Below are 16,664 nucleotides of genomic sequence, written 5' to 3'. Positions count from 1 at the left end.
AAGTTTCTTCATATAATGAAGAAACAATCTAATATTTTTATAAACTAAGGAAATGCTCAAAATAGATAAGACTGAATAAGCCTTTTAAGGCAATTTTCAACGATGAAAGTGACGAGGGTATTTACGTATTTTTGGGTGGAACAAAATATTACAACTAGATATTTGAAACTTTCCTTACACAAATCATTCAAAGATGGTCACCTGAAATTGGAGCCACTCCAATATTTGAATACAAGAGAGGTGTCAATTACTCTTGTGTGAACTGTCTTCAATGCTGCATACAAAACCTTTCAATGGAACCTAATCAATCATCCAATGTTATCGTTAGATTGTATTATATGTATAAATGCATTAATAATTAATTCAGGTATTATATCCTCAAATATACCTTTGATGTACCAGTGACAAGTTGAAGCAATCTCGCCCTGCCTTCCTTGTTAAGTGCTTTCACAACCTCCCAAAACCACACAACAACACTAGAACCTACTCTGTATCCTGTGTATTCAGCATTCACCTTCAGATCATCCACTGCATTAAAAACAATTAATAAGGCAAGGTTAAATTTAATCATGTAAGTATGTTATAAATTATTTAAAATATACTCACAAGGGAGGCAAAATAAAGGATCTATATTGCCAAATTACCATGCATTCCTACCTTGAGAACATAATTCATGTCTTGAGTTGCTGGTAACAACCCCCTTGAAAAAAATGGACCAAGAGTACTTATATAAATGTGACTTGTTTCACTGTCAAAAGAAGCAAACATTCAATCAAATAGTTGGCGGGCATAATGTTACCCCAAATTTACTCTGAGAGAAACGAGCGAGTCCTGGTGTGTGTGGGTGGAAAAATACAAATACAAAATTAAAAATAAAAAAGATTGGAAGAAAATCACAAAATTTAACCTTAATAAGTAAAGGAAGCTCACCTGCAGTTGTGTCAAATTGTAGAATCTTCATCACTAACATCAACTTCTTGTTGTTTGTCAAAAGGAGCAGCTGAAGCAACTATGACAGGAACTGCATACCAAAAGTAGCCTTTCATCGAATGGAATAAATAATAATAATAAAGTAAGATTAAATTTTTAAAAAAGAAAAAAGATAAGTATATGATGTTGCCTTGATAGTAGCAGGGCAACACCTAAGGCATCGAGTATATTCCCATATATGTTTATCACAAGACCATCAAGTTTTGTAAGGGTAAATTGTGTGTATTCAATAAAAATTGGAGGACCAAAAGTAAACTATTTTGAACCTAGTATTGTGGTGATGCTGTGGGACTGCAATCGGACTTTAACAACTTCACCAGCAAATTGATCTCAACTAATTCACTTTTTTCCAAAATTTTGGATGTAACTATTCTTAATCATAAACATATTATGCCTAAAAAATTAACTTATTTGAAGCTCTGACATTTATCATGAAAATATTACAGCAAAATTGAATTTCATGTCTTCTATTTTTGAGTTTTGACGAGAGAGAGAGAGAGAGAGAGAGAGAGTGAGAGAGAGAGAGAGAGAGTAAGAGAGAGAGAGAGAGTCTCGTAATCCATTTTAAGTATCTGCAGAACTCAATATGGAACCCTAACCATCCATTTAACTAGTTGGTGTGGAAATCCATTCTTAGAGAAAAACCCTAGTGAACAAATATGGAGCTTAATTGCCATTAAGAAAGCCTGAGCGAATATGGAGTGAAGATGTTTCATTTTGTGTTGGTTCAATCTTTTGTGGAGGGAATTGTCTTTCAGATTGAACTAGAGTTTCATTATGTTGAAAATATTGTGTAGACATGAAAGGTGGATTCACCTAAATGATCCAAAAGAAACAATCATTAATGTTTAAAAAAATATTCTGAGAAAATAACTTTTAAAGGTATGTTTACTCTGCTTACATGATCACGAGATACAGGAGCTGAATCTGGGAAAGGCTTAAAGGCAAAAGAAGTGTTATTAGTGTCCTCAAAGAAATTTTCTTTAACCCTATTAGAGGAATCCAAGAACATCATGGAGCTTCTACCATTACCATTTGGAACAAATTGGAACTTTCCAGTAGTTGGAGATGGTTGAACCTACAACAGAAAGGATCATTTAGTATAGTAAATTACTAATATACCCCTAGTTTATCTAGTGAGCTTACCAATGAGTTGGAAAGGAAAACAGGTGATTCCAGAAAAGAAGTTGGGCTAACACCAGGTGAAAATAAATATGGAGATTGTTGAGTTTGTGAATTATCAGAAGATTTTATAATCTCTGTATTCAACCTAGGAGCATTATGACCAGCTCTAGCTGCCATTCTTTCAACAAGAGGTGCCCTTGAGTTCATTTTTTGATCACCAAACTCACTTGATTTTGTCGCATCGCCATTTTCAGACCCGATTTGGGGATTTGGTCCAGGGAAAGTGAACCCGGTGTCGTTATTGGTATCCTTTTTTAGAGGGTCGGGTACTGATCTTGAACCAGGATCATCCCCCAACATAGCTGCAAAAAAAGACCTAGGGCTAGGGCTCGGAGGCATCCAATCGCCAATTATCCCACCATGATTGTCAAAACCACCCATGAAAATCGAAAGCTTTCTTCCTTGATTATCTGTTCAGTGGTTTGTTAGTTTTTCAGACTTCGAAATTTCACACAAAATCGAAACAGTGATGATGGTGTTTTATGTATGAAATCGTAGTGTTTTGGTCGTGTTTTTTTGGAATCTTCAAGCTTTAAACAGTAATGATAGTGTTTTTATGTACGAATTAATCGATTTCCAAATAACAACAACAAATAAATGTACATATTTAATTTCCGCTTTTGGTAAAACGATAAACCAAAAAAAACATTTGAATTGTCTACCCGATTGAAGTGGGTAGACCACAATAATAGAAGATAATACAGTTTTTCTAAAATGGGAATCGAAAATCGATGATATTCAAACATTCGCTTTTCACATATTCTCGTGGATTACGCCCAATTTTGCAATCCCGAACCAAAAATCGATATCCGGAAACGATCTAGCTAAAGGGAATTCATTAAAACCAGAGATCTGAATGGGATTGCAAAATCCAACCAACTTCAAATCAAATCTATCATTTCTTTCACACGAACAATTAAGGGTATAAACTACAGAAACTAAAATTGGAAATCCAATTGAAGAATCGATGGAAATGATTGAAAAAACATGATTAAGGGTTGTGATACGAACCTGGAAAACAACACACAGACAGTCAAGGGTAAGCTGATAACAAAGGAGACCCTTTTGTCTCTTCTGATTAGTTGATTCTCTGTGATTAACAGGATTCCATCCGATTAACAGGCCACAATGCAGAGCACACGTCTCTAGGTCCTAAGAGCACACGTCTCTAGGTCCTAAAACATACCTTTGGCGAATTAGATCTAACTGAAGGACCATGGGAAGGCAAGAATTTGGAGATGTGGAGAACATCGGTCGGCTGAGCAAGTCGACGACTGTTGTTGAGAAGTGTCGAGATAAAGATAAGGTCGGTCATGTAAACAAAAACATACCTTAATCATACTTAGGGCTTGCAAATTTGAGCATTCGTTGTAGTCTCTGGTGAAGTGAGGTGAGCCCGAGGTCGCTGGTGGAAACAGATGAGCCGAGGTCGCTGGTGGAAAGAGATGACTTGAGGTCGCCGATAGGAGGTGAGGTGAGGGAGCGAACATTACAGAGAACACTCCTTGAAAAAGCCCTAGATAATGGTCCCTGCAATGGCGGGGTCTTCAACTTTTCTAATTTTTTTGAACACGGGGTTTTAGATTTGGTCGACGCCATTAATGAGGAGACCTCGCAGATCAATTACGATTCACCTTCGCTTTATTTTCTTGTTCTCCTCTTGATGATTTCAGACTCCGTCTCTACGACTTTACATGATATTTTTCAGAAAGGAGTCTTTGTGGAGCATCAGGGTTTTTCTTTATTTCATAACCCTCGCATGTACTGGGTTGAGAGAAAACGAGAGAAGCGGAAGCTTGGAAGAAAATAAAACCCTAGCACGTGCTAGAGAGAAGGCAGGTGGCGATGGCTTAGGGTTTACAGAGAGACGGGAGGTAGAGAATGAAAGGAGAACTAGAGGAGAGAGTGTCAGAGAGGGGAGAGTGGATTGCAAGGATGAAAGATAGATAGAAGAAAGAAAAAACGAGGCGGGTTTTCAAAATTTTGGAGATTCCATTTCCCCCCTTTTCTACTAAAAGCGCGTTTCATTAAAATTATAAAGCGACAGGTACAGACGACGCGCGTTTAAGATAAAGCGCCCTCCGTGTTTTTAATTTTTTTTCTTGAGACACTAAATTAAGGGCACGCAATAATGCGTGACGTAAATCCTTAAATTTTTTGGAGAGATGACACTATTTTAAAGGCACGTCCTTATGCGTATCATTAATCAGTGCGTGTCGTAAAAAGCGCGTCATTAAAGGTCATTTTTCTAGTAGTGTTCGTGAATGAGGCCTACTAACGGTAAGACTAACTTTGTTCTTATATATATATATATATATATATATATATATATATATATATATATATATATATATTATCTTATAATACTATAAAGTATAAGGGTTGAATTTTAGCTTTTAAAATTCTAAGGGTTTAACTTGGAATTAAAGTATTCATGAGGGGAAACTTTATAAATTCCAAAACATGAGGGCAAGTTTTGAACTATTCAAAAACTTTTGGATTTTCATAGCTTATGAGTATAATTAAGGTTTTAAAATTTTTAATGAAGAGACTCTTGAACATCCATAACTTGAGGACAAGTTATGGAGTTCATAAGAGAAAAAGACTCTTCAATTGTGTAACCTATGAATTTTAATGAATCTTTAAAAGAAATGACTTTTGGTAATCCATAACATGATGACAAATTATGGACTCCATTAACATACATTTAGATCAAGAATTAATTAACAACCAATTTGCAAATAATTCCTATGATCTACCAAAACTCATAAGTGTATGAACAATCATATCAACAATTTCAAGAATTACATAAACACACATAAGACTTGAAATTTTGATAACAACCTTGAAATTGGTGAACCATAATCATTACCACATCAAAAACAGGTTTTTTAAGTCCAAACAGTTAAAGGTAATGATTCTAGACCAATTTCAGCCTTAAAACTTGAAGATATGTTGTCATGGGGTCCAACTCGTCGAGTGCATGAACCAACTCGACGAGTTGGATGAATTTAGGCATGGACTCATCGAGTCCCTTAATGGACTTGGCGAGTCAGCTATCCAGACAACATACAAACTTCGATTTTCAGCAATTTGCATCAAGTATAATTGAAAACACGCCTAGGCTCTGATACCACTGATGGGTTTTGAGCATTCTAACACTCCTATGGTGTACATGCAACCCTATAAACCTTGGATATATGTTTTGTCTTTTATACATGCAAATATTCAATATTCCAAGGTTTCATCTTAACTAGCATAATATGAAGCAACTAAACTACAAGAATCTAGTAGAATGACATACCTTTTGATGGAGCTTGAAGTCTTGAATCTTTAAGAGCCTAGTGCCCCAAGTGTTGCACCTCAAATGGTTCACACAACACCAAGAACCCTTGGAATAACTTTAGAACATGGATACTTGCACCAAATCGGTTTTGCCCTCTTATGTACTATACACTAGTGCTTAGAAATTTTTTTGTGAACCATAGACCTCTTTATATATTGTGGAGGATTAGGGTTACATTAATGTAAACCCTAATACCCATGACCTTTCATTTCCATAGGATCCATGGGTTAAACACTCTATGGACTATCCATGAAAGCCTAGCCCAACCTAAATGAACTTAGCCCACCATATATACGAGTCCATATTTAATTAGTTCTTTTTGATCACTAAATTAATTTTTGATCAATACTAATTAAATAATATGATTTCATATTAATATATTAGAACTTATAATATATTACTATAAATCATAAGTATCATTTTTCTCATTTTGTCTATCCAATTGTTCCGATGCCATGCAACCCAAATGGACCATGCCAAATCAGGTCAAGTACATACCAATTATAATTATGGACTTAGACACTAATCCAACAAACTCTCCCCACTTGAACTAGGCTTTGTCCTCAAAGTCTGCTGCAGTGAACAAATTCGAATAATGCTCCTGCATCGCAGTCTCCGACTCCCAGGTCCACTCGGATCCCCTCCGATGTTGCCACTGTACCTTTACCAAAGGTACATCCTTGTTATGCAGAACCTTTACCTTCTTTCCTAGAACAACCACCAGTCTCTCAACATAGTTCAGGTGCTCATCAATCTGAATGTCATCCAATGATACTACCGCATCCTCGTCCAGTACGCACTTTTTCAACTGCTAAACGTGGAAAGTGATATGAATTTGATTGAGCTCCTCTGGAAGATCCAATCTATACACAATCTTGCCAACCCTGGAAATAATCTGAAATGGTCCGATATATTGTGGGCCCAACTTCCCCATCTTCTTAAAGTGAATCACACTCTTCCAGGGTGAGACCCTCAGCAACACCATGTCACCGACCTGAAACTCGAACTCAGATCGGCGTCGGTCGGCATAATTCTCCTGTCGCCTCTTAGCGGTCTGTAATCGTTGTCTGGCCTGTTGAATCATCTCTGTAGTCTGCAGAATCACCTCAGTCCAACCCATGACCCTGTGACCAACCTCGCCCCAACAGACTGGGGTACGACACCTCCGCTCGTACAACAGCTCAAAAGGTAGAGCACTAACACTGGAGTGGAAACCGTTGTTGTAGGTGAACTTTGGAAGAGGTAGGTAGGAGTCCCAATTCCCACAAAAATCAATGATGCAGGCTTGAAACATATCCTTGAGAGTCTGAATGGTCCGCTCGCTCTGGCTGTCAGTCTGTAGATGATAAGTTGTGCTGAAATGTAATCTCATGCCTAGTTCCTCATGGAACTTCTGATAGAAACGGGAGGTGAATTGATCATCATGGTCTGAAACAATAGAGATTGGAACCCCATGGCTAGCAACGATCTCGCGAATATACACATCGGCCAACTTCTTGGCTGACGTGCTCTCCCGAATTGCCAGAAAATGGGCAATCTTGGTCAATCGATCCACGATGACCCAAATAGCATCAAAACCCTTTGTTGGCTTCGGCAACTTCGTGATAAAATCCATCGAAATCTGATCCTATTTCCACATGGGAACCTCTAGAGGTTGCAGCTTGCCATGCGGCCTCTGATGCGTGGCCTTGGCCATCCTGCAGGTCAAGCACCTCTCAACATACCAAGCGATCTCTCTCTTCATCACGACCATCAATAACTCAATCGCAGATTCCGATACATCTTGGTGGCCCCAGGATGGATAGAAAAGCGAGACTTATGAGACTCCTCCAACACAATCTGTCTGACCCTATTAGACATAGGAACCCACACCCGAACACAACGGGTCAACAAACCACGACTGTTCGAAACGAATCTGGTAATCTCACCCCTGATCCTCTTAATATTCCAATTCTCTTCTCGAACACCCACAGTCTGAGCCTCCCTAATCAATCTCACAAGTGGAGAATCCACATATATCCTCATACCTGTCATCAGAACAGAAGATCTAGCCGACTTGCAGCTCAGGGAATCCACCACCACATTCGCTTTACCCAGATGGTAAAGGATCTCACAGTCATTATCCTTGACTACGTCCAGCCACCTGCGCTGCCTCATTTTCAGGTTTGGCTGATTCATATTATGCCTCAAACTCTTGTGATCCGTGTAGATGATGCAACAGACCCCATAAAGGTAATGCCTCCTAATCATGAGAGTGAAAACTACCTCTCCCAACTCAAGATCATGTGTGGGATATCTCATCTCATGCGGCTTCAGCTGTTGTGAAGCATAAGCTATGACTCGTCCTCTTTGCACAAGTACTGTTCCTAATTCGATGATGGATGCATCACAGAAAACCACAAAATCCTCAATCCCCTCCGGGAGGGTCATGACTGGACCTCGCAAAGTCTCTGCCGAAGGGTCTCAAATGTTGACTGCTGCTCAGGGCCCCACCAGAAATCCACCCCTTCCTCGTCAGATGAGTGAGGGGTACTGCAATTTTGGAGAAATCCTGAATAAATCTCTGGTAGTACCCTGCCATACCTAGAAAACTCCTAATATCCGAAGGAGATTTCGGAACGTCCCACTGCATAACCACTTCAATTTTGGTCGGATCAACCAAAATAGCATCTTGTTTAACGAGGTGTCCGAGGAACTGAACCTCTCGCAACCAAAACTCGCACTTTGAGAACTTAGCATAAACCCATTCTCGCCTCAAAACCCCCAGAAGCTCGCGAAGATGCTGCTCATGCTACTCCATGGTCTTGGAATACACTAGGATATCATCAATGAACACAATAACTGTGCAATCGAGCATCGGCCTACATACCCGATTCATCAAATCCATAAATACTGTCGGCGCATTAGTGAGCCCAAACGACATCACCACGAACTCGTAATGCCCATAACGAGTCTAGAACGCGGTCTTCTGTACGTCCTCCTCCCTCACCCTAACCTGATGGTACACAGACCTCAGATCTATCTTGGAGAACCAAGATGCTCCCTACAATTGATCAAAGAGGTCATTAATCCGAGTAAGGGGATAACAGTTCTTCACCGTCAACTTGTTCAGCTCCCTATAATCGATGCACATCCGGTACGAACCATCCTTCTTTTTAAAAAAAGAATCGGTGCTCCCCACGGAGAACTACTCGGACGGATGAACTGCTTGCCTAGCAGCTCCTGCAGCTGAGAAGACAACTCCTGCATGTTAGGCGGTGCCAATTGGTACGACGCCTTGGAAATAGGAGCTGCACCTCGCACAAGGTCGATCCAGAACTTGACCTGCATCTTAGGAGGTATACCGGGTAAATCATCCGGGAATACATTAGCGAACTCCCTGACAATCGAATCATCAGCAACAGACACCGGATCCCTAACCCGCATATCCACCACATAATCTAAATAACCTGCACATCCGTGCTGAATATACTATTGAGCCCTGGCTGCCGAATAGAACCCTGAACCCTACCTGGTACACTCTCCATAAATAATGAGTTCTCCCCAACTTGGGGTTCGAACTACCACCCACTGGCCCTCGCAGTCGATCATGGCACCAAAACGGCTCAGCCAGTCCATACCCACAATCACACAGACATCCCCCATAGGAATCGGAATAAAAAAGATCGGAAAGGACACCTCGAAGATCTCTAGAACAAACATATGAGCATAAAAAAACATAGTCAATAAGATAAAGGATAGAAATATACCAGTCACAACATTTTCTGTTGTCATGGCCTCCTTGGCAGTGACCTGGAAAGCGCGACCTCGAGCACTCGGGGCCTTTTCCCTTCCCCAACTCCCGTCAGTGATCCTCAAAGTAGCTGGCGCGGGAGCTTGTGCCGGCTTGGCGGTGAGCAATGATTAGTTGACCTTCACATGGCCAACCTGATCATAATGATAGCAAATCCTCATGCTTGGAACCAGGGTAGACTGGCAGTAGTCCCTCGCATAATGCCCCTCATTGGCACATTTGTGGCACCCATTACTAGATCGACATGCTTCAACATGAACCTTCCCGTAATTCCCACAAGTGCAGCCACACTGACCTCCAGACCTAAAATCGGCGGCCTTGAACCGCTTTAGAGCCTGCTGCGACTATGTCGGTGCATGTAACTCCAGCAAGGTATCACACCGCTGAGTAGAAACAATATGTCTGATGTCCATCTTGAGCATGCTCAGATAACGGGTCATCTGAACCTGCTCTGAAGCAAACTCAGGGCAAAACATCGCCCTCTCAGTAAACATTCGAGTGATCCCTGCCTCAGATCTAAAAACTCCTAAGCCAACCTCTCCCGATCGACCCGAGGTATGTAGCGCGTACACAACATCTCTCTGAACTGATCCCAAGATACCGCAACCCTTTGCTTATCAGAGTACGATCCCATAACAAGTGTCCACCAATCCTTCGCTCCGGATCTCAGGAGGTTCAGAGTGCACATGACCTTCTGGTCAGCAGTAGGGATGAGATTTAGAACCGGAAAACCGGACCAAAACCGGAATCGGACGGAATCGAAACCGTTAGAATCAGAATATATAGAACCGGTTCTGGTTCCGGGTTTAAAAATTGGCTTTATCCGGGTTCCGGGTAATCCGGGTTTGGGTCCATCGGGTCCAGGTAAACCGGGTCTAAAACTCGGAACCGGAACCACTTTTAGGGTCGGAACCGGTTTTTGTGAAACGTTTAAAAGATGCTTATCTCATTCGTTTTAACTCCGATTAACATGCGGTTTTTTCCAATATGTAGGTTAGAGTTTGTACATGATTTTAGACTATAAATTTTCCATTTTTAGTTTTATATTCATTGAGTTACACCCCCCTCCTAAAATCGAGATATCAAAGCTGGAAGTTTTTAGTTTTTTTAGTTTTTTTGTATTCGGTGAAAGTTTTAAAACATGCATATCTAATTCGTTTGAAGTCGGATTGACATGTGATTTTTTCCAACATATAGTTTATAGTTTTTACATGATTTTAGACTATAAATTTACCATTTTTAGTTTTATATTCATTGACTTACACTCCCCCAAATTCGAGATATCAAAGCTGGAAGGTTTTAGTTTTTTTATTATTCGGTGAAAGTTTTAAAACATGCATATCTAAATCGTTTGAAGACAGATTGACATGTGGTTTTTTCCAACTTGTAGTTTAACAGTTTGTACATGAGTTTAGACTATAATTTTGTCATTTTTGGTTTAGTATTCAATGATTTATAATCCTCCGAAGTCGGGGTATCAAAACTGAAAATTTTCAATTTTTCAGCTATTTGTTTTTGGAATTTGTATTCTGTGAAAATGTTAACACATGCATATCTTATTTGTTTAAAGTTGGATTGACATGCGGTTTTTTCGAAAGTGTATTTTAGAGTTTGTGCATGATTTTAGACTATAATTATGTTAATTTTGGTTTCTTATTCAATGTGTTACAGTCCCTCAAAGTCGGGATATCAATATGAAAAATTTCAAAATTCAACCCACTAAGTAGTAAGTAATCACCAAAAAATTCCGGTTTTTCCAGGTTTTCTGGTTCTAAACTCACTTTATCCGGTTCCAACCTACCCACTTTGATGTTTCCGGGTTTTCCGGTTCTAGACCCACTTTACCCGGTACCGTACTGGAAATCGGTTCCTATATACCGGTCCGGTTTCCGATTCTACAAAATCCCATTAACCGGTTTCGAGTTTTCTGGGTCCGGGTCCATCCGGTCCGGGTTTGGACCCACTTTCATCCATAGTCAGAAGGTCATGAACACATGAAGAAATACCCCTCCACATCAGATAGCCACCTTATGGACACAATCTCGTTTTGGATTCCGTCCAAAGTCAGGGGCTTCTTATTATCGAAGTCCCGATACTGAAAGGCCCGCCCTGACCCAACACTTACAGCCACACGGCGACGGAGGCTGCAGCAACAGCCGTTTCAGCAATGGCTGTGTAGCGATCATCGAAGAACTCCATCATTGTGGTCTTGATAGACCTGGACATCTCCGGAATCTGATCCCTGAAGATGGCCACAACCTCTTCATGGAGGATCCTCCTGATCCTAGCATCCAACTCATCTGATCTCATCTGACTGTCAGTCCTTGATCCCGACCCGGATCCAATCTCAACTCGCCTCGTAGTCACCATATTGAAAATACACCAAGAAGATATCAGATAATCCACATAAATAATGGGGAACCAACTCCCAACAAATCCCTAGGGGTTGTGACTTCCTTGCTACGTATATGGGTCCTGTGCTTTCAGTAGTACGTGTTGGATTAATGTCTAAGTCCATAACTATATTTGGTATGTATTTGACCCGTGAGTAGTGGTCCATTTGGGTTGCATATCATCAGGACAATTTGATATGATGGACTTTTGAGAAGAGGTTATTTATGATTTATTAATATATTATAAGTTTTAATATATTAATATGAAATCATATTATTTAATTAGTATTGATCAAGAATGAATTTTGTGATCAAAAGAGACTAATTAAATGTAATGCCCCATTCCTGGTATGTTGCTTCCGTGACATTTATTTAGAAGTTTTCGAGAGGGACTCGACGTGTCTATGGCCCGACTCGTCGAGTAGGGACGAGATTTCGAGCACGTGTTAGTCGGCGACTCGGCGAGTCCATATTCGGGACTCGGCGAGTCTGCCTGCCAGGTAGAAACCCTAAATCCCTGGGTTTGCACCCTATTTAAACCACCTTATGAGCCCCAAACTCGTTCCCTTCACCCTCAGAGCATCATTTAGCAAACCCTAATCATTCCCTTGAGTAATTGAGCATTTCTTGTGTGAATCTTGAAGTTTTGAAGAGAAGAAGGAGGCTAGATCCAAAGGAAAAGAAGAAGATCCAAGGTCTTGCACCCATTTCAGAGTTTATTGAGGTATCAGCCAATTCCCTTCTGTTTCTATGATTTATTTCTCTTTCACAAGCATATTTAGCCTCTTTTAGCCATTTCTTAGCTTGTTCTTAGTAGAGAGATCACATTAGATTGATTAGCCTTCGGATCTAGCCATGCTTCAGTTCCAAAATCATAGATCTATCACCTTTATAGAGCCATTTTGCATGATAGCCCTAGATCTACTCTTCTAAGTGCCTTTTTAGCCTTTATATCCCTTTTCATGCGTATGTACACGTAAAGTTGGAAAATTTACGTGGTAAATCAACCTTAGAAACTCAGATCTATAAATTGTATGTGGTGGTTTTAATCAGAATCGAGTTTTTAGGATCTGCATGCATGTGACTCGGCGAGTCGTTCTTCGGACTCGGCGAGTCAGGTCGCTAGTCCCCGATCTTTACCCCTTTGAGTGATTCCGAGTGGAGGCCAGTGAGCAGTAGGATGGACTCAGTGAGTCGGAGGTTAGACTCAGTAATGGAGGGACTCGACGAGTTGTTCATACAACTCGGCGAGTCCAAGTCAATCTTCTTAGATTGAAGAACAACTCGTCGAGTTGTTCATATGACTCGACGAGTCGGATGCAGATTGCCCGAGCTTTTGAATCAAGAGGGTACTCGTCGAGTCGATGCCATGCTCGACGAGTAGCCACGAGTAGGGTTGAGAAGTGAGACTAGGGACTCGGCGAGTTGGCGGCCCAACTCGGCGAGTTAGGTCAACTGTAGGTTGACTTTGACCGGGAGAGTTGACTTTGACCAGGGGTAAAAGAGTCATTTACCCAATGCAGTGATTAGCATCTGATTGAGTGTGTTTATGGATTTGTAGCCGGGGAGATACCGGAGCTACAACAGTTAGCTTCCAGAGCCATACACACAGCAGCCAGTTCACGAGGTGAGTTTCCTTCCAGTAGGAACGGGTCTAAGGCCACAACGCCGGCCCGTTCAGTCAGCAGTAGTTTCTGGACTTCGGTCCAATGCAGTAGTTAGTACGTTTGACGCCTCCGTGGCTCAGACAGGATTTATGTGTTTATGCTAGTTGATATGTTATGCTATGCTGTGTTCAGTTAGTCCGGACTTCGTTCCGATGCAGGGGACGGGGTCCCAGTCAGTTTTGGACTTCGGTCCGATGTAGGGGACGGGGTCCCAGTCAGTTTCGAACTTCGGTCCGATGTAGGGGACGGGGTCCCAGTCATTTTTCAGACTTCGGTCCGATGCAGGGGACGGGGTCCCAGATAGTTAGTCTGAACTTCGGTCTGATGCAGGGGACGGGGTCCCAGTCAGTGGGCAAGGCCCAGTATGTGCTTTATATGTATTGTATGGTATGTGGTAGTTTGGGGGAGCTCACTAAGCTTCGTGCTTACAGTTTCAGTTTTGGTTTCAGGTACTTCCGCAAGCAAAGGGAAGATCTCGGGATGATGGCATCGCACACACCACAACTTCAGTTTTTGTCCTGGGAGTTGATTCAGTTTCTTGATATGTTTGGATACAGTTGTGATACAGTTCTTCTCATAGTATTTTATTATGGTTTTCGAAACACGCAAAGTATGGTTTTATTATGCGATACTCAGTTTCATGTTTTTTTTTGTTATAATAAAAATTGAAATTTTTGGGTCGTATTTTTGGGTTGTTCCAAGTTGGTATCAGAGCCTTGGTTTGAGGGATTCGGGCGCACTCCCGAGTGTGTCTGAACTCAAACTAAGGAAGTGGTAAAAAGTTTTTTTTTAAAAAAAAGGATTTTGAAAAGCACTTAGAAAGAAAAGAATTTTTAAACAAGATAAGGGTGTGGTGCATGCGATCAGCCGAGCTCAAGTAAGTACTCCCAAATTACCCATACAAGTTTTATTATGATTAATTGTTCCAGTTTCAGTAGAACAACATGCTAGTATAGGACTAAGGATCTAGGAGGATGCCTTATGTGCCTGCTATATGTGTTTCAGCTTTATGAGAATTGCATGCTAGTATTGAGTAGACAGCAGTAGGATAGCATGTTTAGGTTATGCCTGGTAGCGCGAGCTTAGCATTGTATGCTAGTACAGTTCCTCGTTATGAGAGTAGATTTGCTTGAGTAGTTTCCGGTGTCCGAATGCTGCTTGCTTCGTGCTTTGTAGAACTCTTGGTGATGAGAGTTAGCCGTTAGGTGAATACGTCACGTCACATGTGATCAGGGTTGAATAATCTCAGAGTGTTGGATTTGGCCCTATTGCGTAGCTCTTGTTTGAGTCCAACCGTTGTAGGGACGAGCCTTTTACTCGAAGGATTATCCGAGCCTCATCACATGTGATGGTATTCAGGTGATGGCTAATTAGCATTACAAGGAGGCCTTCAGCAACTGAGGACTGGTTTGAGTGGAGTCAGAGATTTCCCTAGGGCAAGCCTAGGATGAGAGTAGCAGAGATCAGTAGTAGTAGAAGTGACTTGGTGGAGTCAAGGCAGTTCTTGAGGAAAGTACGGATAGATGTGGAAGGTAGTATGGGCCCGTACTACTGAAAGCAGAGGATCCGTACTCGAATCAAGGAAGGCCGAGACAAGACCAGGAAGCTAGTAGTAGTATCAAAGATCCCTTGAGATATTTCAGTTTTCTGATGTTGCTATGATGTGTTTCAGAATGGTGGTTTTGCGCTCGAGGCCAGCAGCCGGCAGTGGAGGTGTCGGGGAGGGATCAGGATCAGGCTCGGGGGACGAGCGCATGGATGAGCAGACCAGAGAGTTTCTTTCTTCAGGGATTACTCGTATCATACTGGAGCAGACTCCTGTGATCTTCGGTTCGATCAAGGAGGGTATCCTAGAGTTGATGGATGAGAGGTTGGGCACCTTCCGTGCCGAGGTGGCGGCCATGATGGGGTCGCGCACACTTATGTTCGGGGAGTTCAGGGCATGTGGAGCTCCAGATTATCACGGGGCGCGGGACCCCATAGCGAGTACTAGATGGTTGGCGGATGTGGCCAACGCGTTCCGCACGAGCAGGTGTCCCGAGGGGGACAAGGTTAGATTGGCGTCCTGTCTTCTGAAGGACAGGGCACGGGATTGGTGGGAAGAGGTCGGACATACCATTGGAGATGATGCAGCGTTAGGTGCCATGACCTGGGCTGATTTCTCTACCAGGTTCAGGGCGCAGTTTGCACCGGTTATTGAGGTGCAGCAGTTAGTCAGAGAGTTTCAGGACCTCACCCAGACTACAGAGACCGTGGCGGAGATCACCGCTAAGTTTAGGGAGAGGGCTCTTCTTGTTCCTCAGTATGCAGCCGATGAGGAGATGAAGAATGCCCGTTATCATGAGATGTTGCGGAGCGATATCTGCCAGTTTGTGAGCCGGTCCAGCTGTAAAACGCTGGATGGCATGATTGCTAGGGCTCGAGAGAGGGAGATTGATCTCGAGATGGAGAAGAAGAGGAAACCGGAGGTGGTTTCGGGTTCAGGAGGTTCGGGCAAAAAGCCCAAGGTTTCAGATCACAGATCCAGGATTCAGCCGAGCCACGGTCGATGTGGCAAGTGTGGGAGGATGCACGATGGGGTGTGCAAGGCAGGGAGTTCCGGTTGCTTCAAGTGCGGTCGGACTAGGCATTTGAGCAAGGATTGTACGACCCCTGCTACTGCCATCGCAGCATCAGATCTGATTTGCTTTCAGTGCAATCAGAGGGGACATAAAAAGTCCCAGTGCCCGAGTTTAGCCTCAATAGGGAAGGTGGCTGCACCTGCCCCTGCTACTTTGAGGATTACAGATGGCCGGCAGGGCCGAGCCGAGGCGCCAGTGGCGAAGAGTAGGGCTTTTCAGATGACAGCAGAGGAGGCGCGAGCGACTCCTGATGTGGTGACGGGTATGTATTTTCCCTTCATCTCTTTATTATTATTGATTGATTATTGCTTATGATTATATGTTTTCATATAGGGTCGTTCTCTGTGAACGACATTTCTGCTATGGTATTATTTGATTCGGGGGCTACCCGATCGTTTGTATCGCTAGCGCTTAGCAGGAGATTTAGTAAAGCTCCAGGGGAGCTGGATTGTCCACTAGAGGTTGATATAGTAGATGACAGGACCGTGAGGGTCGCCAGAGTGCATAGAGGGTGTTCTCTTCAGTTGTTTGACGAGCAGTTTTCGGTGGACCTAGTTCCTATTCCCCTGCAAGGGAATAAGGTTATAGTAGGCATGGATTGGTTGAGTCCCAATGGGGTGGTGATTGATTGTGAGCTACAGCTAGTGAGGGTTCGCACTCCCAGTGGGG

At 42.3% G+C, this 16,664-nt stretch overlaps 1 protein-coding gene across 1 annotated transcript; it reads right to left on the bottom strand.

The window, feature by feature from the left end:
- Positions 1 to 941: 941 nt before the first annotated feature.
- LOC145064012 (uncharacterized) lies at positions 942 to 2,475 on the bottom strand. Its single transcript, XM_079011543.1, has 4 exons — positions 2,137 to 2,475; positions 1,892 to 2,068; positions 1,665 to 1,806; positions 942 to 1,039 (listed from the first exon to the last, which is right to left on the bottom strand). Exons 1-4 carry the CDS (start codon positions 2,473 to 2,475, stop codon positions 942 to 944), a joined length of 756 nt encoding a protein of 251 aa, XP_078867669.1.
- Positions 2,476 to 16,664: the final 14,189 nt, after the last annotated feature.

This window comes from Lactuca serriola, chromosome 7 (assembly GCF_051521515.1).
Source record: "Lactuca serriola cultivar US96UC23 chromosome 7, Lser_US96UC23_V15, whole genome shotgun sequence".
Lineage (NCBI taxonomy): Eukaryota > Viridiplantae > Streptophyta > Magnoliopsida > Asterales > Asteraceae > Lactuca > Lactuca serriola.
Note: the sequence above shows the minus strand (reverse complement) of the source record. Positions and strands in the feature narration are given on the sequence as shown.